The sequence below is a fragment of the Amyelois transitella genome, chromosome 21 (assembly GCF_032362555.1).
Source record: "Amyelois transitella isolate CPQ chromosome 21, ilAmyTran1.1, whole genome shotgun sequence".
NCBI classification, from domain to species: Eukaryota; Metazoa; Arthropoda; class Insecta; order Lepidoptera; family Pyralidae; genus Amyelois; species Amyelois transitella.
In genome coordinates this window covers 6,989,086-7,012,436 of record NC_083524.1, presented here as the reverse complement: position 1 = coordinate 7,012,436, position 23,351 = coordinate 6,989,086, and the positions used below count along the sequence as shown (strand labels likewise).

General features: G+C 35.7%; 1 protein-coding gene across 2 annotated transcripts in view; it reads right to left on the bottom strand.

The window, feature by feature from the left end:
- Positions 1-14,272: 14,272 nt before the first annotated feature.
- The window catches only part of LOC106138751 (U8-agatoxin-Ao1a), a 35,424-nt gene continuing 26,345 nt past the window's right edge, over positions 14,273-23,351 (bottom strand). Inside the window, exons 2-4 of one of the 2 annotated variants that reach the window (XM_060950332.1) lie at positions 19,325-19,436; positions 17,197-17,275; positions 14,273-15,310 (exon numbers count right to left, since the gene is read on the bottom strand). In XM_060950332.1, coding sequence (XP_060806315.1) covers positions 15,148-15,310; positions 17,197-17,275; positions 19,325-19,409 — 327 coding nt within the window. In that variant the 5' untranslated portion in view covers positions 19,410-19,436 and the 3' untranslated portion in view covers positions 14,273-15,147. The remainder of the gene's footprint in view (positions 15,311-17,196; positions 17,276-19,324; positions 19,437-23,351) is intronic. The other variant, XM_060950333.1, reaches the window with a different exon arrangement.

The window sequence follows — 23,351 nt, the reverse complement described above, 5'->3', positions numbered from 1 at the left end:
ATATGGGTCCAGCGGATTTGAACCTTAACGTCAAAGCCTGACAACATTTTGTCGCAAAATACATTGAATTATTCGTTTGTCCAGTGCCCATTCCGTCACTATAATTTGATTATTCGTCCCTGGCGGCTATACGGCCCATCGGATAAAGCCTATAGAATTGAGGTGTTGTTTTAGTAAATTATTAAGCCTTTTCCGTGTTTGTTTTTCACATTACGATAGTTTGAAATGTTTAACGAGTACAAAGGTTAATGATAATTGTGAATATGGTTCCCGGCAGTTTGAATATTGTATTTTATTTTAGAATGAAAATTTAGGTTAGAATTATTTACGCGTAGAACAGCTTTTTCCATAAATCAAACAGATGGGACTAGCCCAGTAATCTCAGACTTTATTTATTAGACATAGTGTCTTATTAATAATTTGATTTACCGCAATCAATTATATTATGGCAAACATACAAACTTAATGTATTATTTTGACCTAACCATGAATTAAACAGCAAGGAGCTATGTTGCTGCAACACGAAGGTCTTTAGGAAAGAAAATTTTGTTTGAAGAAGATACAAACCAGTTTAGAAGCTTGGACTTGATGAAATGGATTTTCGTCCGTGGGAAAGAGATGTAGTACATATTCAAAAGTGCCAGGAATTGCACGGCATAAAGCTTCATAAATCTGCTTTTTTGGCTCACCGCCAACAGAAAGAAAGAGAATTTTAAACTCGATAAAAACAGGTACGTGTGAATGAACATCAATAAAGTGTCTGCTGGTCCACTCGCCGCGTTGGTTAGGAACAATAGAATTTCAAAGCGCGGTTAGCGCACGTTTAATTTTTAGGGCTCACTAAATCGATATAGAAACCCTTGCTAGATCTCTCTTGAGTTCTCCCTTACCTAAGTCGGTAGCTTGGATTTTTACCAACAACCGCCATTTAGTCCCTCAAATCTATCATCAAGCCAAAAAGCTGAATGTGGCCTATCAGTCTTTTTAAGACTGTTAGCTCCGTCTACCCTGCAAGGGATATAGACGTGACTATATGTATGTATGTATGTATCCGCCATTTAAGATTGGGTAAGTCAGGTTTGCAAAAGAAACAACTCCCGTCTGACCTCCGAAATCTTTGTTCATGACGCGATAAGCCTGTTGCAAATTGAAGTAGTCAAGAATAAGAACAACAGCGAACTATACCAAATGTGGTTAAAGCTGATAACAAAGAAGGTGATGGTTCTGATTTATATTGAGACGATTTTGACCAATTTTAAATTGGACATGTTTTAAGATTGTACCAATTAAACCACTTGGTCGCTGTGACGTCATCATAAAACTATCGCCTCGCAGAATATTTTTCCTTTAGCGGTGATCCAACCTATTTACATTGCTTCTGATGCAAGTACGGGTCCCTTGCTATAGGATAACGCTCGCACTTGGCCGGTTTTTACCTGCATATTTGTGAGCACCCGTAACATAGTCGACTGTTTGCAGCTGTCCTCAGATTTTTAGATAGCTTTAGCAATTCCTCGCAATTGGTTCACAGCTTTGAGCTATTGGAAATGGAAAGAAAATGAGGCCAACTGGAAGAAATTCTTTAGAAATAATACAAATTTTGTTCTTAGTCTATATTCTAGTTGCTTGTTTTCCTTGATGTACATAAATATATAGAATAGTATTGTCTCTTGACCGACTTTAATTGATAAGCAAAAAAATTCTATGAGTTTTATTTCACCCTCGTGCTGTAAACTAAAAAATAATTGCTAACTATTATATTTAAGGGTACACTCGTCCTAGTCGCGTCCCATTTTACTATCAACGATACAATATTAAATAATAAAACTTATATAGATAAACATCTATGACCCAAGCCAATCATTAAAAGTTCGTTCCAGATCATGTCCTGGCCGGGATTTGAACCCGCGACCTCCGGTTGACGCAGACAAGCGCCCTAGCTGAGCCACAGAGGCTGTCAATACAATAATTCTTTATTGTACTACAATAAATTACAGCAAATTCACATGTATGTAAAATATGTAAATACATTGCAGTAAAAGGCGACCTTATCACATAGATAAGGTATTTTTTATTGGAATTTACAGCACGGAACCCTAAAATCAAGCGAGCTAGCTATAGACCAACCGTGTGATTTAACTTTATTGTTCTGTCTCAAACAACAATTAACCTTTATGTAAGGTTTATTTTAATTTAAATTGGACTTCCACTCCAGCGGGACCAATAAATTCGTTGGATTATTACTGACTGCGGATTGTTAGAGGGTCATTCGTAGTATATACCCGTAGTTTTACTTATAAATGTAGTTTGGCAAAGGAATATACGGTGAAGCACTTCATATTTTGTCACAATAATAAAAATAAATTAAAAATTAAAAATACCTCGACACTAATTAAAGTTTCCCTCAAAAAGTAAGAAATAATAAATTAAACACTCAAACTTAAAGTACCTTAGTACGAGTATGTATGAAGTAATAGTAAGAAATACTATCGCGTTGGGGGACCGCTCATAATTTTTTATTGCCTACTTTTATTTTAAATAAGTATCACATGCCTACTATAACTATTACTAACCCAAGACTTATAATATTTTTTGTGTTATAGTAAACTGCTTAGTTAATCTAACTAAGGTTTTAGACTAAGTATTTGTTATTTTTTTGATTTAGAGCGGTCTCCCAACGAATTGAATGAAATTGAAGTGCCTTGTGACTTGGTAAAAATGAAATGTGCGAAGTGAATTTGCTGTACTTGATTATGTCCGTGCCGTGTGGTTCCCGGCACCATTGAAAAAAAGAATAGGACCACTCCATCTCTTTCCCATGGATGTCGTAAAAGATTCTTCTTTTAGGCGATGGGCAAGCAACCTGTCACTATTTGAATCTCAATTCTATCATTAAGCCAAATAGCTGAACGTGGCCATTCAGTCTTTTCAAGCCTGTTGGCTCTGTCTACCCCGCAAGGGATAAAGACGTGACCATATATATGTATGTATGTTGATTATGTCCCATTTTGTTCACGGTTCAGTACAAGCACCTCTTTTCCCCCCAGGCTAGTCTTGGTTACATCCTCACCTCAGGAGCATCTTCGACCATAATCCTCGATTGAGTAAGTCAGGTTTTTACACGAAGCGTCTCCCGTCCGACCAACGCAACCTACGCACAATTCATCTCATATTGAATCATGGTGATAGCTGCACCAGGGGAATCAATATATGCCCTTAGTAGCCTTTTACGCCATGCTAGGAAACAAATTGAGCGACCCTGTTGTAAAATTCCGGATACTATATGGCACGTTTTTATTCATTATTCAATATTTATATATAAATAAAATTTTGTAAAAAGGAAAATTGTACGCAACTTAATTTCGGTTCAAAGGTCCGTGGACAAAGGGCAAGTCATGCATAAAATTTCCACTGACTTCTCGGAGACTTTCGAAATATTTCGTATTGTTTTTTTTTAATTCTCTCAGAAGCGGCTTCTGAGATATCCAAGGCCTACATTTATTATTTTGAATATACTTTACCAAAAATTTTTTTTACAATCGTAATAAAAATGTTTCAATATTTAACACATTGTTTTTGCCTTTTTACCATCAACGCTCAAAATGCTCTCAATATGTACATACATACGTATAATCACGTTTATATCGCTTGCGGGGTAGACAAAGCCAACAATCTTGAAAAGACCGAAAGGCCACGTTCAGTTGCAAGCACATCGCCTACAAGAAGAATACCAAGTTTATAAGCCTTTCCCTTAGTCGCCTTCTACGACATCCATGGGGATGACACATTAAGTTCTCTCTCAGACCCAATGGTTGACTGGTAGATAATGCTTTTAACATTAAGTCCGCTAATTGTGCTTCACATTTGTATTTTGTACAATAAAGTTTAAAAAAACAAACAAAATAAATGTAATGGAATGGTCCTATTCTATATAGTATGTATAAAAGTGCATATAGTAGGTATAAAAGTGCCAAAAAGCACACGACAGAAAATAAAAATGTATTAGTATCAAAATACAAGCTGTAACCACTACATTTTACGATAACACGTTGGCAACTTTTTAAACACAACACTGCCTTAACTTTATGGTCAATAAGCATAAACAAAAAAGCTCTTTTATGTTGCATAGTGTTTACGACCATTAAATCCGGAAATAAACTGTGTACTCACGATTGCGGCGGGAAAGCTTTATGTGAACGATCAATGATATTGATGTTTTTCGATGATTATCTGTGAATAAGTGGTTAGGTATCAGACTCGTAAGCGTGTATCTGGGTTTGGTGTTACTAATTGTACATACATACATATAGTCAGGTCTATATCCCTCGCGGGGTAGACAGAGCCAATAGCCTTGAAAAACTGATTGGATCATTAAGGCTAACAGCTGAACGTGGCCTCAGTATTTCAGACTGCTGGCTCTGTCTACCTCGCAAGGGATATAGACGTGATTATATACAAAAATAAGTATATGTAGTATAGGTATGTATGTATGTCAATAAGGACCTTTTATCCGGCACGACAAAATGCTGCCGCCACCACTCCGTAATTCGATTTATGTCGCCCCAGGGCTACTATGATATAGAGAAAATGGATTGGCATACCTTAATAAAAAAAAACTAAAAATCGCAGGACATAAATCAAATATAGGTAAGATAGATAAAACCGATAGAAACCGCCGATGCATGAAGAGAGTTATGAATGTGGATGAAGCGAAGGAAATATGCAGAGATCGTGGCAAGTGGAAAGAGGTAGTCTCTGCCTACCCCTCCGGGAAAAAGGCGTGATTTTATGTATGTATGTATAAGATAGATAAAACTCTTTATTGCACCATAAGAGTAAAACATACAAAACAGCACAAAGCAGATAGAGATGGTACAAAGGCGGACTTATCGCTAATCATAGTCGTTATTCGAAGAAGCATTTTATTCTGCTACTGAAGGAAGTATAAAGTTAATTTAGAAGTATATCAGTGCGAAGTACAGGCTCATCCAGGTAAAATTATATCAAAAAAATCGGAAACTTTTTGAAATCTCAATGGACAGCCTTTTACGTGATAATCTACTAGGCCGTGTCCCAGAATAAAAGCTAAATTTCCCCATGTGAGACTTTAAGAGATATAACAATAATTTATGTTTATTATGTCTTTTAAGTTTAGGAATAGTATAGTACTGAATAAATAAAATAAATATTGAATATACATTCATTCATTAATATGATCACTTCTATATCCCTTGCGGGTTCTACAGAGCCAGCAGTCTTAAAAGACTTATAGGCCACGTTCAGCTCATAGGTTTAATGATAGAAATGAGATTAAGATAGTGACAGGTTGCTAGCCCATCGCCTAAAAGAAAACTCCCAAGTTTATAAGCCTATCACTTAGTTGCCTTTTACGACATGGGAAGGAGATGGGAAGGACGACATGGGAAGGAGATGGAATTGTCCTGTTATTTTTATGTTAGTGACGGGCACCACACTGCACTTGAAGGAAAAACAGGAATTAACGCCAGGAAGATGCTGATACAAAAAAAACGATCAAATTGAGAATTTCCTCCTTTTTTTTTACGGTTAATAAACACAGAGACTAGACAGAGATTGCATCTTTCCACTTGACACAATCTCCTCATGCTATTACTTTATCCATATTCATCAATCTTTTCATTAAACAAGTCTGTTGTCTTTGGTGGGCATTTATGTAATTCTATATCTTACTAATAAACTTGGGATTCTTCTTGTATGAGGATATGAGCTAGAAAACAGTCACTATCTGATTATTAATTCTATTAGTCATCAGCTTAACGTGGCCTTCCAGTCTTTTCAATACTGTTTTTTTTATACGGGACAAATTACACTGTTTGAGTTAGCCTCGAAGTAAGTTCGAGTGTGTGTTGATGTGATACTATATTTTATAATAAATACTTATATAGATAAATATTCAAGACCCAGGCCAATCAGAGAAAATTAGTTTCTCATCATGCCCTGGTCGGGATTCGAACCCGGGACCTCCAGTGTCACAGATAAGCGCACTACCGCTGCGCCACAGAGGCTGTCAAATGAGTGTTGAGTCTGTCTACTCTGTAAGAGTCTTGATACCTATATGCATGACTCATCTGACGAAAATCGGTCAATCATCTTAACATCAATAATATCGTTATTCGGGTAACCGGATCGGTGACCCGCAAAGGGGCAATTTAAATATCACCCTTCCAAGGGCTATTGTACATTTTATGGGCCCATAACTTGATGTAGGACCCTTGGCGCCTGACTTTGTTCGTGTTTGAAACCTTAAGTCGTTATAAGCCTGTGACATCTATAGCAAGAACTTGCACAAAGACGAATATGGAATTTCTCATATCAAAATTTGTCTTTGCGTCATCATATAAAAACAATTTATGTATACGGCTTTTTTAGAAATTTAAGTAGCTTATTTATTGCTTGACTATTGATCTTTCTTTTTACATCAAATGTCAGCAACAATTCTTGAGAAGTTTCAGAATAAATAATGATGAAATCCATAAAACCAAGTTTAAAAAGATAATTTGTCTCCTCAAGGAGTCAACCTCACCAGGGAAGCCAAGAACATACATACATACATATAATCACGTCTATATTCCTTGCGGTCGTAGACAGAGCCAACTTTTGGGAAAAGACTGAAAGGCCACGTTCAGCTGTTTGGCTTAATGATAGAATCGAGGTTCAAATAGTAGACTGTCCCTTAAAAGAAGAATCCCAAGTTTATAAGCCTTTTCCTAAATCGCCTTTTACGATATCCATGGAATAGAGATGGAGTAGTCCTATTATTTTTTTCCTATTGGTGCCGGGAACTACACAGCACTAAATCACAGGAACCATATGGATTTAAATCAACTTACAAAATATATACCCTTATTTTAACTTTAGTTAAGTTTTGAGCTGTCTGGTCGCAGTGTGAACTGTCCCTAAGGATTCTTGGAGAAAAATACCAAATATAAATATTTTTCTTGAATGCTCGGAACGACGATAAAAATATTTAGTATTAAGTCAACCAGATATTCAACGAGACTTGAAAATGTAGTGAGGGTAAGATTTGAAGTACCTACTGTCTTATTAAATTTCTATTTCTATTTGTTTTTTTTGTATGTCAACGGTTTTCATAAATAATATTCAAGATGTTATTGGAAACTTGAAATGGCAAGAAATTATATTGTTATGTCTATATGCATAGAATTCTATACGTCGAAGTCTAGAAAAATAAATTAGTAACATGCAATGCAATGATGACTGTGAATGAAGCAAAAGAAGTAAGCAAGGTAAATAAAAAAAAAATCTTATTCTAATAACTACTTCTCTTCTTTATCTACTAGACCTTCTAGAATACTAATAACATACAACATATTCGTCGCCTAAAAAAAGAATCCCAAGTTTATAAATCTATCCCTTAGTCGCCTTTTATAAACTTGGGATTCTTCTTTAAGGCAACTGACTAACAACCTGTCACTATTTGAATCTCAATTCCATAATACTTTTCAAGACTGTTGGCTCTGTCTACCCCACAAGGGACATAGACATGACTATATGTATGTATGTTCCACTGGTGCGTTACTCTGTAATAATACAGGACATGAACATAAACAAACAAAGTTTACAAACTTCTTTTCTTCTTAGGCGTTGGGTTAGCAACCTGTCACTATTTGAATCTCAATTCTATCATTAAGCCAAATAGCTGAACGTGGCCATTCAGTCTTTTCAAGACTGTTGGCTCTGTCTTCTCCGCAGGGGATATTGATGTGACCATATGTATGTATGAACATAAACTTTATAGATACTGAAATTAACTCTTCAAGGCTGTGTTTCTTCTCCGAATATTTCTCACAATTACCTGCGAACTTCCATTTCAGAGTTTCAACAAAAGTTTGATTGACTTGAAGCTCAGTGGAACCAGGTCGCCGATACATCAAATACCAACTTCGGAAATGTCACAAGTTTTATTGCTTATATATCACGTCTTTTCTCCTTACAGGGTAGACAGAGACTACTTTTATATATCCACGCGAATAAAAGGAAGTTTTCTTTATTTGGGAAAAATTTCAGCATCTAGTCTCTCCGCTTTTGTATATGGAGAGCGATGTTTTTTTTGTCAGTCAGAGTACAAGACAAATAAACGTCATAAAAAAAACGATCGGTTTAAAATTGAGTAAAAGGGTATGTAGTAGTAGCATGTTCAGAAGACTGTTTCGTGAAGATTAGATTTTGTAAAGAAGGATTAAGCTATTTCAAGGTAAGTATATTTATATCTATTATAACTATTTATATATGTTGAAAACTTTAAATCTAAGCTAGCAACCTGTCACTATTTGAATCACAATAAGCCAAATAGCTGAACGTGGCCATTCAGTCTTTTCAAGACTGTTGGCTCTGTCTATCCCGCAAGGGAAACACACCATGTATGACCACGTATGTATGTTTAAATCTAAGTCCCATATTTTTTTCGTATTTTGCAGTATGCATGTGCACTTTATCGCACCACCAACTTAAAATTTTTCTGTTTGGTCATTTCTGGTAGACTGGTGGAGAATGCCAAAGGGCCATTAAATCCGCCCTTTGTACAATTTTTTGTGCAATAAAGTTTTAAATAAATAATGACTAAACAATATTGTTCATATACAACACGGTTAACTACGGTAACCTATCATTGGGTGGACATGTTACTTATCTGTTATATTTATCTTAAGTTTCATGAAAAAAGAGTTAACTAAAATTATCTGTGTAGGCGTACAAGCTGCATAGACGTCAACTCTTTAGGTTCATCAGTTAGACATACATAAGAAGCGTACAGAAGTGACCTCATTTACAATTTTAATTTAAGATTAGTGTAAAAGAGTGCGTAGAAACATATTTACTTTGCATTTATAATATGTGTCGACGCTATAATAGGTCGATGATTTTGTAAGCGATACTTTGACATAATTATTTTTATTTAGTGTTGATTATTATGCAATGATTACTGTTTTAATTGATTACTGTACGTATTGTGGAGACATGCCACAGTGCAATTGAACTGATTGTAAAAAAAAATTAAACTTTGTGTTTGTATTTCTATTTTTGTATCCCACATTTTTAGTGACGAACTTACTTTGATGGTAGCTCAATCTGTGTGTTTTGTTTAGAACGTCTGAGTTATTTATTTTAATCTAGAATGCTGCATAATGGTTTTATCTGAAGTTTCTCTTCCGTACATACATACATATATATAATCACGTCCATATCCATTGCGTGGTAGACAGAGCCAACAGTCTTAAAAAGACTGATAGGCCACGTTCAGCTGTTTGGCTTAACGATAGAATTGACATTCAAATAGTGACAGGTTGCTAGTCTGTCGCCTAAAAGAAGAATCCCAAGTTTATCCCTTAGTCGCCTTTTTCGACATCCATGAGAAAGAGATGGACTGGTCCTATTTTTTCCAATGGTGCCGGAAACCATACGGTATAATTTAAAAAAATACAATTCTCTTCCGTACATTGTATATTTTGTTATCGAAATAAGAAACTTTTGAGGCCCATCAATCATTTTTAATCCTACTTTAAGTTTAGGGTGCTTTGAAAGTATTATCGGCACAGAAAGCTGTTTAACATTCGATAACTTTTGTTTTACATCAAATAGAAGTTCATGTTTTTTCGATTTTATGCTGTCAACATTCAACTCGAATTCTTCATATCATTGCCTCCGGGATTGCGGGATTTGTAAATTATTACTAAGATTTTTCCGGAATTTTTACAAGTGGGATGAAGAATATATTAGTAGTAGCTGTTTTCCCCCGACTTCGTTCACGCAAATTGTAGTCCTATGTTACCCGCGGACGATGTAGTTTACTGTAAGTGTAAGTACTGAAATGGAATCCCGGAAAAGAGGCTTATCCATGTTATGCTTTCTATGGTAATTCATGATGCAAGTACATAAAATCAATCTACCTATTCCGATCTCTGCTTATAACACACAGTGACTTGCCGCTTTTTTTTACTTACTTTTCTAGTTAGATCCTTTATTGTTTTCCGGTTGATTGGAATAGATCCCTTTTTTTTTTTTTTTTTTTTTTTTTTTTTTTTTTTTTTTTGACAAATTACACTGATTGAGTTAGCCTCGAAGTAAGTTCGAGACTTGTGTTACGAGATACTAACTCAACGATACTATATTTTATAATAAATACTTATATAGATAAACATCCAAGACCCAGGCCAATCAGAAAAAGTTCTTTTCTCATCATGCCCTGGCCGGGATTCGAACCCGGGACCTCCGGTGTCACAGACAAGCGTACTACCGCTGAGCCACAGAGGCCGAAATCGCTTCATTGGATAAGTCCGCCATTGAAAGTGATTTATTTCTTTTATAACTACGTTCTATTTCTTGTAACTTTCTAAATTTCCGTGCAATAAAGATATTTCAAACAAACACATAATTTAATTATTTTATGTATGCCGTGTGGTTCCCGGCACCAATAAAAAAAGTAAAGGACCTACCTACCTACTCTCTACTACTTCATCTCTGTCCCGTGGATGTCGTAAAAGGCGACTAAGGAATAGGCCTTTCAGTCTTTTGAAGCTGTTTGGCTAAATGATAAAATTGAGATTCAAATAGTGAGAGGTTGCTGGCCCATCGCCATCCCTTAACCGCCATTAACGACATCCATTTAGATCAGCTTAATTTATTAGTGTTCTTGGTCTCCACTCGCCTCCCACGACATTCCGTCTAAAAAGTATTCGAATGTAACCACATACATATATACATAAAATCACGCCTCTTTTCCGGAGGGGTAGGTAGAGACTACATCTTTCCACTTGTCACGATTTCTGCATACTTCCTTCGCTTCATCCACATTCATAACTCTTTCATGCAAGCACGGCGGTTTCAGGTACTCTTGACCTGACCCTTTACCAGGACGTCCTTAATTTGATCAAGATACGTTCGTCTAGGTCTTCCCACTCCGACCTTTCCCTCCACACTCTCCTTGTATCTCTCTCATCCTTAATCCACTTTAAGACTCTTTCAAATCTGTCAAACAACTATCCATAAATCCATTCATCGCGTTAAATTAAATTGGACAAGAGGGAACCATGGTGTAGGAGCAATTTTTAAATTTATTTTCTGACAGTACTTTAATTTAATAAACTTCAAGGATACTTTTTCAGCAAGTTTTTAAATTTCTTATTGAGACTTTTAAACTTTTGCAATCAATTCACGCTCTAATTCTTGTTTTAAGGAAGTTAAAAATGTTATTTCACTTCGTAATTGATTGTACTGACCTATATTTTAACCCGAGGTGAAGAAGGTGCGGTGATCGAACGGTTAAATTGTCCGAGTAAAAAAAGCGCTTAGGGAAGTACAGGGTTCAAATCTTACCACGCCAGAAATGACTTTTTTTTGAGTGATATATGTTACAACTTGTTTTGCCTTGGTCAACCTAGTTTTTTCCTGATAGAACACTCTCAGGATAATATTGTATAGCTGGAGAAACAAAATGAATTTAAAAATATTATTTTTTTATATCTTAAAGCCTAATAGCTGAACGTGGCCTATCAGTCTTTTCATGACTGTTGGCTGTGTCTACCCCGCAAGGGATAAAGACGTGATTATATGTATCTATGTATGTATGTATTAATATTTTTATTAAGACGATAACGATGTTTCGCTATACGTTTTAGACAATTGAAAAACAATAAGTTATCATATTTTAACGAATAAGTGAGTATTTATAATAGCAACTTCATATCATTTTATATCGATAAAATATCGAATTATCAACAACAACCAACATGTACTTCCATACAAACATACAGTCACGTCTATATCACTTGCGGGGTAGACAGTGTCAACAATCTTGAAGAGATTAAAGGCCAGCTGACAATATGATGGAATTGAGATTCAAATAGCGACAGGTTGCTAGCCCATCGCTTACAAAAGGAATTCCAAGTTTACAAGCCTATCCCTTAGTCGCCTTCTAGGACATACATATATGGGAAAAATATGGAGTGCTTTTATTCAAAGGTAACGGAAGCACACGACACATAATCTCAATATTGGCATCAACATTTTTTTATTTGCTAGCGCCTAAAGCAATTCAAGGAAAAGCAGGAAAACTTTGAAGCAGTCAGAAGGGTCAAGGGATCCTGAAAACGGATACACATACAAACATATCTATCACTGTCAATATAATTCTTCTGATATCGGATATGGAATGTACGCACGTGCGTGCAATGACCGCTGGTGAACAAAATAAAGAGGTTATGGATGTTTCCTCAAAAATCGAGAATACGATTAGTTACATACACAAATAATTACATCTTAATCCCAAACCATGCCATGTGGTTCCCGGCACCAATACAAAAAAGAATAGGACCACTTCATCTCTTTCCCATGGATGTCGTAAAAGGCGACTAAGGGATAGGCTTACAAAGTTGGGATTTTTTTTAGGCGATGGGATAGCAACCTGTCACTAGTTGAATCTCAATTCTATCGTTAAGCCAAATAGCTGAACGTGGCCATTCAGTCTTTTCAAGACTGTTGGCTCTGTCTACCCCGCAAGGGATATAGACGTGACCATATGGTCACGTAGTGACAGTTTGCCAGCCCATCGCCCAAAAGAAGAATACCAAGTTTATAAGCCTATCCCTTAGTCGCGTTTTAGGACATCCATGGGAAAGATATGAAGTGGTCCTATTCTTTTTTCTAATGGTGCCGGGAACCACACGGCACAAACCACGCACATAATATATTAAAATAATTATAACTGTATGTGGGTAGTTTAATTTCATTGTATTTTGAGATTCCCAGCGCAAAAAGTTTGAAAGAATATTTCATGTCTAAATGACCCTTAGATATAAGGGCAGATAGAGTTAAGGTCTGGTCCCTTAAGATATTACAAACAAACAAACATACAAACAAACCCTTGTAGACCACTTCAGTGACTTAATACTAATGTGAAAAGATTTCGCTGCCGACCGCACATAATTTTATTTACATAGAAAACATTCATTGATGCCGTGTGGTTCCCGGCACCAATACAAAAAAGAATGGGACCACTCCATCACTTTCCCATGGATGTCGAAAAAAGCGACTAAGGGATAGGCTTACAAACATTAGATTCTTTTTTTTAGGCGATGGGCTAGTAACCTGTCACTATTCGAATCTCAATTCTATTGTAAAGCCAAAAAGCTGAACGTGGCCTATCAGTCTTTTCAAGACTGTTGGCTCTGTCTACCCCGCAAGGGATATAGACGTGATTATACGTGTGTATGTATGTAACATTAATTGATTTAAGTAAAAAGCTACACTTCTGCACTTACGTTATTCTGTGCATCGGTCCTAAATTAATATCGTTACTATTGATTCTGTCCTATGTCGTATTTTGTGTAACGGACCTTTTTCGAGTGAAATTGTTCCCTTTTTTCCAATGAATCTACATACATTTTGTTCTTGTCAGAACAAAGTTTATGAGATCGATACAAGATTATTTTTTCTTATTCTTTGTAGTACTTTAGAATAGGATCACTCTATCTCTCTCTAATTTGTTGTACACATTTATTTAGTTCAAGCCTCCATCCTGGTCTCGTAGAGAAGAAACATACCTAGTGCGTGTGGTTATCTCTTTCATTAAGGGTAAAAGTCAATTAAGGGAACGACTCAGGATTCTTGTTTTAGGCGATGGGTAAGGTAAGGTAAGGGTAGTATGGGCGATACATACATATTATAACGTCTATATCCCTTGCGGGGTGGATAGAGCCAAATTGAAAGTACCGAAAGGTGACGTACAGCTGTATGACTTTGTAATGGAATTGAGATTCAAATAGTGACAGTCCATCGCCTACAAGAAGATTTCCATGTTTATTAGCCTATCCCTTAGTATCCTTGTACGAAATTCAAGAGAAAGATATGGAGTGGTCCTATTCTTTAGTGATGAGCTAACCTGTCATTATTTGACTTTCAATTCCATTACGAAGCCTTAGAGCTGAACGGGACTTTTCGGTCTTTTTAAGACGTGGGTCTATCTATCTCATTAAGAATACCTGTTCATCAATTAGTGTTATTTTCCTGTGAATATATCCCTTCAAACTTTCTCTTCTAACAGTTGCAAGTCCAGTTTTATATCTAAACAGGCCCGTTTACAAGATATAATTGATACGTTATATGCTGTTAAATGTTATTTTAGAGTTGCATGTATTTCGGGATATATTTTTACGGATGTATTAGTAAATAAAACACTAAGACCGTCCATAAACATTTATTAATATAATTTATCATTTTTATATTCCAGTATAAGTAATAATACAATTATATTCCACGAGGAACATTAATATAAGAAGCTACGTACAGAAGATCTACTAGGCTGCAACACCATATACCCCCTGTCTGAGAGTCACATAGAGTAAGTACATTAAAGATTCGTTCATTAACCATATGAATTATGTATTATGACAGTTAAAAATCTAAGATGCCAATCGCAAAGTGGCGTTGTTCATATAAAGGCTTATTACAGCGTCTTTCACCAAGTTTTCATTACTTTTAGTCTCTTATATGACTAAAACATTTACTTTAAAAAGTTACATTTATATATTTTTTTTTCTATTTTGCCATATTCGCTACTTCCTATTGACATAAGTTTACCACCAATTTAGCAGCTACTGCTTCACTACATTAGCTTACTTAACTCTACATACATACATTTGCAATAGAATAGTTGAACTGCCCCGAGGCGGTTGTCCGTCGTCAGAAATTAAAGCGAACTAAAGTTTATTCCGGGAACATATCGCCTGAGGCAGTTGTCGGAGTCTGATTGGCCGAGCATATCGTCGGGGCGTACGGATTGGGCAATAAGGCTGGGTGATTGCCCAACCACATAAGCGGACACTCGGCTCAATCAGAGAAAGAATGCGCAGTGCGAAACATAACGGCTAATTCAATTTTGAAAAAGGAACATCCTAAAATTTGTATAAAGGTCCAAAAATATTTCCGAACTAAACTAGGTCCCTGTTTTTTTTTCTCTCTAAGCGATAGAAGAAAGAAATGATAAAAGAATGGGTCCGTTGGTTAAATGCTGGGTTGTGGCGTCCGATGGAGCGGCGTCCAAGTCGGCTGGAAGGAGCTGGTCGACGCTTCAGGGGAGCTTAAGGTGTGGGGGGTTTATCCCCACTTTTGGAAGAGGCCCATGCGCTGGCAGCGACAGTTGGAGCCCCAGAGGTTGCACCGGCAGGACGAGGAGTGGCAGCAGTCCCCGGGGCGATGGTCGCAGTTGCCCCCGCGCCGGATGCAGGCTCGTCTGAAAACGTAGATCAGCGACGAACGTCTGAAACCACATCACCGAATGCTAGCCTAAGTGCTTGGATTCTGAAGTGCGGGTACATGCAAATCGGATGCTTTCAACGTTGGACCGGATTTACACTTAGAATTCTACAAACTATTTGAAAATACCTACCTACTACATACATTTACATACATCACGCCTTTTCCATAGGGTTTGGCAGAGATAACATCTTTTCACTTTCTCTGATCGCTGCATACTTCTTCCTGTTCATACACATTCATCAATCTTTTCATGCAAGTTTGTTGATTCAGGTTATGGGTCTGGTCAAGTAGGTTTTGAGCGGTCTCTCTTCAGGACGTTCTCGATTTTTTCAATACAATAATTACTACGATGTGGCTTTGTTTCGGAGTTAGTATTCCAAAATATATCGCACATCTAATAGAACGATAGAGAGGTTTGGACCTTGTACATCGGTTCTTCTATTAGCATAATATAATATGTACATATATCATGCATAAATCTCAAAATTGTGACTATATTTTTCAGGTCATATCGTAAAACATGTTGACAATATTCCTAAAAAAACATATATGCAACGGTTTTAGCCAACTTTTCATGCGTTCAAATTTCTAACTTTAATATTTACATTAGATGGCTTACTTTAAATAATACGAGTACTAAGGGTAAAAAAATATTTACACTGTTCCTAATAGTAAAAATACTAACATAGGAAGTTTCTTGAAACCACAGTACCGAAATACTAAATGTTATTAATTTCTATGAAATTATTCTAAGTCTATAAAACTTGATAGAGTGTTGCCACATTTGTAGATTTTTACGGAGAAAAAGGTAACAATGTTTTTATTATTGAGACTGTGGTTTCATCTTTAACCCGTGGCGCCTCCCAATTCCTGAGTCAGGAACTTCATAGACATAGTCAGTTCCTAAGACATGGCTTGGGACGCACTATAGGTTTAAATTAATTACATATAACTGGATCCGAAAGGTTAAAATTATAATACTTATGTAGGTACTAACGGAAACCTAGTCTGATTCACGAACGTCATTTTGAGAAAAGTAATGTTTTTTAGAAATGAGAGCATGTAATATTTTGATTGGAGGAGAAAAAGTTGAGCAAGTGAAAGAGTTTGTATATCTAGGATCAAAGTTTACATCAGATGGCAAGTGTGATAGTGATATTGAAAGGAGAGTGAACGCGGGGAACATGGTGAATGGAGCTTTGCATGCCTTTATGAGCAGTCAGAAACTATCCAAAAAGGCTCGACTGGCTGTGCACAGGGGCGTGTTGGTCCCGACATTAATGTATGGGAGTGAAAGTTGGCTATGGCAAAAGAAGCACGAAAGCAGAATAAATGCAGTGGAAATGAGAGCGTTAAGGAGTATGTTGGGTGTGAAATTGAGTGACCGGATAAGGAACAGCGTGATAAGGGAATGTTGTGATGTGAAAGAAGATGTAGTTACAGGAATAGAAAAAGGTATGTTGAGATGGTTCGGTCATGTGGAGAGGATGAATGAAAACAGGTTGACTAAGCAGATATACAAGGAGAGTGTGGAGGGAAAGGTCGGGGTGGGAAGACCTAGACGAACATATCTTGATCAAATTAAGGACGTCCTGGTGAAGGGTCAGGTCAAAAGTGCCCGAAACCGCCGAGCTTGCATGAAGAGAGTTATGAATGTGGATGAAGCAAAGGAAGTATGCAGGGATCGTGGCAAGTGGAAAGAGGTAGTCTCTGCCTACCCCTCCGGGAAAGAGGCGTGAGTTTATGTATGTATGTATGTAATGTTTTTTATTGTTTCTCTCTTTTTAACCTGTCATTACTTACGTACTTATTGTACAAATTTGGAATCAGACAGGGTTTTTGCTTAGGGTTTTTGTAATATATCTTTTAAAGTTAAAATATACGCACTTTCCAACGTCCTGAAGCATCTGCAGGTCAGCTGGGTCGTCTCCGTAGTCAGCCAGGTTGACTTCCACGTCTTCGTCTCCTGATAAGGTAAAAAAATACTTTAAGGAAAATTTTTAAACAAAGATTTTTGTCCCAAGTGCCGTATGGTTTCCGGCACTAATAGAAAAAGATTAGAACCAATCTCTTACCCGTTGATGTCGTAAAAAGATAAGGCTAATAAGGTTGGGATTCTTCTTTTAGCGATGGGCTGGCAACCTGTCACTATTTGAATCTCGATTCTATCATCAAGCCAAAAAGCTGAACGTGGCCTATTAGTCTTTTCAAGACTGTTGGCTCAGTCTACCCCGCATGGGATATAGAAGTGATTATATGTCGCATGTCGCCTTTTGTCAATGGGAAAGAGGAGTGTCTATTCTTTTTTTGCTTTTACTTCTTAATGTTTCGTTACTTCTACAATTACTGTATTCTGTAATTTCTACTTATTTTGGCAGTGATTGTAGATTTTCAAAATACCTAATAAAACGAGTAAGTACCTTTTTATTAAGGGTACAAACGAAAAATTGTTATTACTCGTACCTGTTAATGCTGTAATTTTGGGTCTTATAACAAAATTAATACAACCCCTTGGGACGAACATATTAGCGGCAAAGTATAACTGTGTCAGCGGATCACGGAGGAAATTATTTACAGAGACCAAGTTGTATACAAAATTTGTGTAAGTGTCTATAAGTTGTTCAATATTTACTATCTGTGTAGTATGGATTTTATTACTTGTTCTAGATATTATAAAGTATACAAACTTAAACAACTTCGGATCGATTTCAATAAAACTTGTCTCTGTCATTGTCTTTGACATTATGTTTTTATTACATGCATCTATATTCGTTGCAGGGTAGACGGAGCCAAAAGTCTGAAAAAGACTAGAACGTTTAGTTGTGTGGCTTAAATCATTAAGATCATTAATCATTTGCATCAGCAATTGAGATTCAAGTAGTTACAGGTTGCTAGCTCATCGCCTACAAGAAGAATCCCAAGTTTATAAGCCTATTCCATAGTAGCCTTGTAACAAGTGTATTTATTTATTATCAAACTAAATACAGAAAATAACAAAATTTACGAATTGACATCTTAAGTAAATACCTGAATTTAAAAAGCTTGTCTTTTATAAAACTCGGAAAACAAGGTTTTTAAATATATTTTTTTTGTAGAAAATAAATTGTGACAATTAACTCTTTCTAAATGACTATATAGACGTGATTTTATGTATGTATCTCTTTCTACAACGAACACCATAAAAACGTGTGTGTACTGCAGAAAAGTGTAATTTAGGGCTTCTCTCTGGTTTAATTTCATCTACAACTCGACTTTAATTTCTGTTTATTTGTATAATAGCACAAAAGGATTGTTGAAATTGCCGGGGTTGAAAATTTTAAATTGTATTTGTTCAAACAAGGCTTGTGTGAATTGGGAAAGTTAATAACGTACAAATATTTGATACGGTATTTGCCTTTGATGGCATATTTTGTTAGATGTTAGAAATAAAATTCTTAATCATTATAACGTTAATTAAGGTAATTAATTAAGACAAATATTTATAAAATTATTAATTAATATATTGTCTTAGAGGAAATTTATTGAAAAGAATTAGCATTTTTTTATTATTTTGTGCGCGCTATGCGAGGAATAAAAATGCATAGAGGGAAATCAAAGTACTATACCGCACCTTCAAAATTTAGGACTTTTTTTTAAACAATCATTGATATTAAGCGATGGGGTTATTGTATATTTTTGTGCAGACTTTTCTTTTTGTCATGGTAAAAACGACCTATTTCCATTGGACTTTAAAATATAGTATTGTCTAATTTTCATTTCATTTTTTAAACTTACTTTAGAACTAACACACTGGGACTTGGGATTCTTCTTTTGGGCAATGGGCTAGCAACCTGTCACAATTTGAAATTCAAACACAGTTGAACGTGGCCTTATAGTCTTTTCTAGACTGTTCGCTTTGACATGATTATATATATATGTACGAATTCAATTTTTTTAGAGAATTTTATGTTTTGAATACATAGTCTTTTACTCGTCTTTTGAAGGAAAAAAAATTGGTAATTATCATTGGGATCACCTGGATCAATGTAAGACGCGTGTGTCCACTCGGCGGCGAGTAGTATGGCCGCTAACGCCAGCAGGAGTGCGCCGGCGCGCGGCATGCTGCCCACGCGCCAACCGCTGCTTGCCTGTCAAATTTAATGTCATAATATTATATATAGTTATTATAAAAAAGTCCATTGCTTTAAAAAAATAATGGTTATTGTACATACACAAGTTTCAGGTTACATCATTTAAATGTTGGTAACAAACTAATTTTGTGTGTTTGTTTCAAATGTTTTCTCTGAAAAATTGACTCAAACGAACATTGAAACATCGAATAAACACATGACTTTTAAATATAGTGAGTTAAAATGTGTCCATTAAAATTTATTTATATAAGTTACCCGGGGCTTGGTCTCTACAGGTATCTTACTCCGAGCCTTTAGTACGCGATAACTTGAGATCGTAGTTTACAAAAATCTCATCCCGCACTTGCAAGTCACGGAGTAAACTCAAACTTGTGTATGAAACCTATGTTTTAAAAGTACAAACCATCTTAATGTGAACATTTGGTAAAATTCTAAGTATTTAATGTAGATTAGTATAAAAATAAAATGCTAGGCTAGCCATTTGAACTGCGCAAGCGAAACCGACAAACGTTCTGCACTGGAATCACATATATACATATGGTCACGTCTATATCCCTTGCGGGGTAGACAGGGCCAACAGTCTTAAAAAGAGTGAATGGCCACGTTCAGCTATTTGGCTTAACGATAGAATTGAGATTCAACAAGTGACAGGTTGCTAGCCCATCGCCTAAAAAAGAATCCCAAGTTTGTAAGCCTATCCCTTAGTCGCTTTTTACGACATCCATGGGAAAGAGATGGAGTCATCTGCGCTGGAATCATAATAAAATTTCTCTTAACACGAAATTTCAGTTATAATTTTGGGAAATCTATTAATAATATTCGTATCTTTGTTACTTGAAATGGTAAAAATTTAAAATCTTAACGTGATAATTTTGCGCAGACCTAGTCAAAGGGCTAGTCAGCAAATTATTTCTAATAAATAAATATATATATAAAATAATAACATTATTTTGTATGGTGTACTTAGTGGTTTTAAACCGATGATATCTTTACCAAAAATATGAAATGTTGTGTATATCTACAAATCTTAACAAAAAATCGGCGTACTGGAACTTTGATTCCCTTTCCTGACTGACTCATATACCTATAATTCGTCAAGGTAAAGAGCAATACTGCATTGGACCTGATTTAGACATGTGTTGATATCTAACGGAAAACTTTTCAAAAAATCCTATATCGCTTCCAAAAAACAACAATAATAAACTGAATCTGAATTAGCTTTCTTTGTAACTCCAACGTCTGTCGTATGAATTACTTTTTATTGCTCCTTATTTCCCTTCTATTCTTCTTCCTAAAGCCGAAAATGTTATCAAAGCCCTGAAACAGCCTATATAAAACTAAACTAACACCATCCCGAATCGTGACATACATATTTATCACTAGGTACCATAGCAAAGTAATACATTGTCTCTTGGTCAGCTCGCATACAAAACAGACGATTTCTATCTAAAGCAAGTCTCGACGACCCTAGATATAGAGGAAAAACAACAAAGAGTCCAAACTATAAGAATTCACCTACGCCACCTACGACAATTACATAAAAAATGGGAATGCAAACCGGATATTTAACAGAAACAGTTTTTTGTTTTTTTTTTATAATAAACATGAAACAACTAGATTATACTCCTAAGAATGTCAATAATGAAAATTATTATTCTATTTAGGATAAGGTAAAAAAGAGTGGATATATCAACGTTTGTGTATATTGAAAATTAAAAAGAACTTTACGAGAAGTATAAGAAGAACTTCAGGTTAAGTTTTCTGACATAAACAATTTTTGAAGATAAAAGATCAAAAAAGTACTAAATATATATTTTTATAATTATTTCCAATTGGGATAGTTGATTCATTTATTTGTATTGTTAATTTAATATGGAAACTTTATCCGTTTTTTTCTTACATTAACGGATTTAGCACCTAGCTAAACGGTTTAATTTTTTACATAGTCATTATATATAAGTTACACGAAGAATACTTTTTATCCAGAAATTGAACATAGTCACCCGAACAAGACATTTTTAACTTGAAATTATAATATAGCACTGGCTTTCTAAATACAATAAAGAAAACGCTTGGGCTCTGTAGCATGTCATCTATTTAAACCCTGGCGATCATCTATTAAGACATTTTAATGGACCATAACGCGAGATAACCGTTCAAATTTACTGGCTAGAAAATCCTGATTACGCGACGATCCCTAAATAGCTATTTACAGGGAATTAAGCCTATATTTATCGTCCTTGTTTTGTTCCAAAGCTCGTAAAGAGTCACGCAAACAACTGGCTGTAAATATCACATCTTCGTCCATTACGAGGTAGCCACAGTCAGCTGTAACAAGACTCCAAGGCCACATTCAACTGTAGACCTTAATAAAGGTAATGCGAGGCCTACCACGTGTATTATAAAAATCTGACACCAAATGCGTTATAGTGTATGTTTCTTGCAAATAAGCTTCGTACTTCGCTTTAGTAGCGAAAAAAAATAAAGCGTGTGACAGCCGGTTCTATTCTCATACAAATTGTAAAAAACAAAAAAAGGCGACTGAGGGATGGATACTTGGGATTCTTTTTATTTTGGCGATGGGCTATGGCTATATGGTCACTAATTGTATCTCAATTCTATCGTTAAGCCAAATAGCTGAATGTGGCCGATCAGTTATTTCAAGACTATGGGCTCCGTCTACCCCACAAGGGATATAGACGTGACCATATGTATGTATTGTAAAAAAAAGGTTATAAACTTTGTATTCTTAAAGACGATGGGCTAACTTAACTATTTGAATCTTAATTCCATCATTTTACCATTTGGCTGAACGTGGCCTTACTGTCTTTTCAATATTGTTTGCTCTGTCAACCCCGTTAACGGTAAAAACGTGATTGTATATATGTGAATAATCTTTTATCATTTCACCGTCCACGTGTAAAATAAAGCATTACATTTTACGCGATTTCCATAGCTAGGTGAAAAATCATTTCGAAATATTTTAGTACAACATCGAAATCCCATCAATGGATAAAAAAAACCTTTTTTGTGAAGAAAATATTTTTGTGAATGATCGATTGGATTACAAAAGTGTTACTGAGTAACACAGAGCGCAGATATATGTGCTTATTGGCTATGTATGTGTATGTATGTGTGGGCTTTAGTGCTCTGTGAATTTGTAATCGCAGATGGGAATATAAAGCATTACTGTTGGGGTAGTTCTTAAATATAAAATATATACAATTTTTATTTATATAAAGTAATTTTATATAAAGGTGTATTTGTAGGTTTATTTTTTATATTATTAGTATTATTCATATCCATTTTCTTTAGGTTTATTTGAGTTTAATTTATAATTTTAATATCAGTAATAATTTATTTAATACAAAGTTCAGTATCAAGAGGATTTTTTTTTTATAAAGTTACAATTTTATATTTTAGACAGAGCCAACAGTCTTCAGAAGATTTGGAAAGGGTGTAACCGGGACTAAGGTCAGGACGAAAAATAAGATTAAGTATCAGAAATAAAAGCAAAAAGGTATGAAATAAAGAAAAGACACGCTTATAATAAAGCCCCACATCAAATAGTTATTTTCCGATGGTACACTTCACCCTACATTTGATCCGAGGATTTCCTTCCAAAACAAAACGAATCTAGGTCAACGCTCTCAGCGATCAGAGGAGTATCAGTTTCCTTATACGAGTAGTATTCCGAAAAAAAACCGGCCAAGTGCGAGTCGGTCTCGCGCACGAAACGCATTATAATAACATACATATGATCACGTCTATATCCCTAGCGGGGTAGACAGAGCCACCAGTCTTGAAAAGACTGATAGGCCACGCTCAGCTGTTTGGCTTAGTGATAGAATTGAGATTCAAATAGTGACAGGTTACTAGCCCATCGCCTAAAAGAGGAATCCCAAGTTTATA